The sequence below is a fragment of the Bombyx mori genome, chromosome 22 (genome assembly GCF_030269925.1).
Source record: "Bombyx mori chromosome 22, ASM3026992v2".
NCBI lineage: Eukaryota > Metazoa > Arthropoda > Insecta > Lepidoptera > Bombycidae > Bombyx > Bombyx mori.
In genome coordinates, this window is record NC_085128.1 from 2,280,434 (window position 1) to 2,282,881 (window position 2,448).

A 2,448-nucleotide genomic window follows, 5' to 3' on the forward strand; every position below is an offset into this window, starting at 1 on the left:
GATGACACATATTTGTCGCAATTTGGAACTCGGCCTGACAACGTAACCCTTTAATGCTACAGAACTCAAACATTAACTGCTTTGATACTTTTTCTTTTGTCGTATTTTATAAGAGCGGTTTTTTTTCCTACTTAAACTGATAGCCTTGAGAGGCTATTTCAGCGTAACCTTAATTAGTAGGTGAGCTCATGGGGCTCAAACTGGAGTGATGCTAATACTGACCCTAGCAAGAGCAGTGCTTCCCAGAATTTACCACCGGATCAGAAACGCGACCCACTGAGAAGATCCGGCGAGAAACTCAGTGGGCTGTGTCTATGGGTTAATTCGCTCGTCGAGTCCTTTGTCGCAAGCGACGGGTTCGAATATATATTCTAAAATATATTAATATAATATATATATTCTAAAATATTTATGTAAATCGATAGCAGATGTTGCATCCCGCATTTTTATGTGCTATTGTATCTGTTTAGCTAGTGTGAAGTGAAATAAACATCCATAAAGCTAAGACCACGATCGATACTAAGCTGTTTTTAACACGATTTTATTAGCTTATTTGTATGTTTGTTGTATGTAAATCGAATCGAATATTTATGAACTTTTAACCCTGAACTACAAGATTAATAACGTTTGTATAAATTAACGTAACATTCTAGCGATATATCTAATAACAAAACTCGCACCCTTAAAAATTAGTTAATTAATAGGGAAGTGGCCCCCTTAAACTAAATACGAAAAACCATTATTACACCCGCCCCACAGCCGTAACCAATTTGTCTAGTATTAAAACGAACGAAAATAATAACGTGACAAAGAGAGAGGATCCGTGTTCAGTACAACGGTTAAGTGTCGGAGTTTAATAAACTGTTTAATTAAGAGTGCTTTAGCGGCGCTGCGTTAAGTCAGGAGTCGGGGCGCAGTGTGAGACGCGCGCGCGCTTCGGCACCATGCTGACCCTCGCGCTCCTTCTCATCGCAGTCAGTGCCGCAAACTCGCGACCTTTCAACATCACGTACCTCATGGTCCCCGAGGTAGTGTGGCCGGGACAGGACGAAGTGGACATCGAGTGCCGCTACGACGCCAACTTCACGATCCTCAACTGGTTCAAAGGCTCCACTGAGTTCTTCAGGTACAAACCGGGCGCCGCGCCGAGTACACGATCGTTTCCAATACTCGGAGTGGGACGGATCCAACTGGTAGCCTGTGGACCTACTGCGTGCAGACTGAAACTAGGTGGTCTCAGTGAGGAAGCCTCAGGATTGTATCGATGTGACATAGAAAGAGATGCTCCGCCTCATTTATTCGAGTCCCGCAAAGCGTATATGCAAGTTCACGGTCACGAACACAGGAAGCCACTGCTCGAAGGTTTGGCTGAGGAATACGCTGAAGGGGAACTGATACAAGCCTATTGTCGTGCCGCTCCCGACTCCGAAATACGTTGGTACATAAACGGACATGAAATGGAAGACACAAGGGGCAAAGCGACCTTGAAAAAAAACAGTTCGAGATTCGATTTCGTAGGTCTCCCTCCGACTATGACGATGCAATGTGCTGAGTTCAGATACGGAAGGCTACTGGGCTCCAAAGAATTCAGTGCACGTTTGAAGGAAGTGGCTCATATCAAAAGGGAAGAGAGAGAGAAAGAAAAATCGAATGGAGTTAGTTTAAAAACTAGTTATTTACGTTTTATAAGTGCTTTATTTATTTTAAACAGTTTACAAGTATTCTGGACTTTTCTATAGTTTACGGGTTTGTTGACCAGCATTATATTTAGACGCTATGTTTTTAGTGTTACGTCTTAAAGAAGCATTCCGCCACATTATCGTAAAGAAATATATATGTAATGGCTCATTATTTCTTTGTTCTAATTTCTAAGAAGCAATCAGATTATAAATACCTCAAATGTTTTTATCTACATAAGTTAAGTACCTAAAAAAACCTATAGGTATTTAAATAAATACTATTTAATTTCAAAAAAGTCTTTTATTGTTTATACATCTCGCAACTGAGTGAAATGTTTCATTATGATATTCTTACCTTCTATTATTACGATAATTAGGTAGATAGTTTCCGGTAATCCTTAACTCATAGACACAGCCTGAGTTTCTCGCCGGATCTTCTCAGAGGGTCGCGTTTTTCGATCCGGTGTTAGATTCTGCGAAGCACTACTCTTGCTAGGGCCAGTGTTAGCAACACTCCAGTTTGAGCCTCGCGAGCTCACCTACATGTTAGGGCGAAGCTGAAATAACCTCTCAAGGCTATCAGCATAGGTAGGGGAAAAAACAGTAGGCAGCGACTGGACTGTATCCCTAGCATTGCTGGTACGTAACGAAGACCTTTCAAAATTATTTTTATGTAAAACAACATTTATGTGCAAGCAATATGTTCCTCTAACTTAGAAGACAAATAAAAATCATTGACAAAACATATAAGTGTAGCTATGTTTTTTTT

The 2,448-nt window shown here is 40.7% G+C and overlaps 1 protein-coding gene across 1 annotated transcript; it reads left to right on the forward strand.

The window, feature by feature from the left end:
* The first annotated feature begins 865 nt into the window (after nt 1–865).
* On the forward strand, nt 866–1,975 carry LOC101744833 (uncharacterized). The gene has a single exon (XM_012689189.4). The coding sequence runs from the start codon at nt 945–947 to the stop codon at nt 1,737–1,739; it is 795 nt and encodes a 264-aa protein (XP_012544643.1). The 5' UTR covers nt 866–944; the 3' UTR covers nt 1,740–1,975.
* Nucleotides 1,976–2,448: the final 473 nt, after the last annotated feature.

What these genes read in the sequence shown, in the direction of transcription:
- LOC101744833 (XM_012689189.4), top strand. Translation starts at nt 945, where the DNA reads ATGCTGACCCTCGCGCTCCTTCTCATCGCAGTCAGTGCCGCAAACTCG.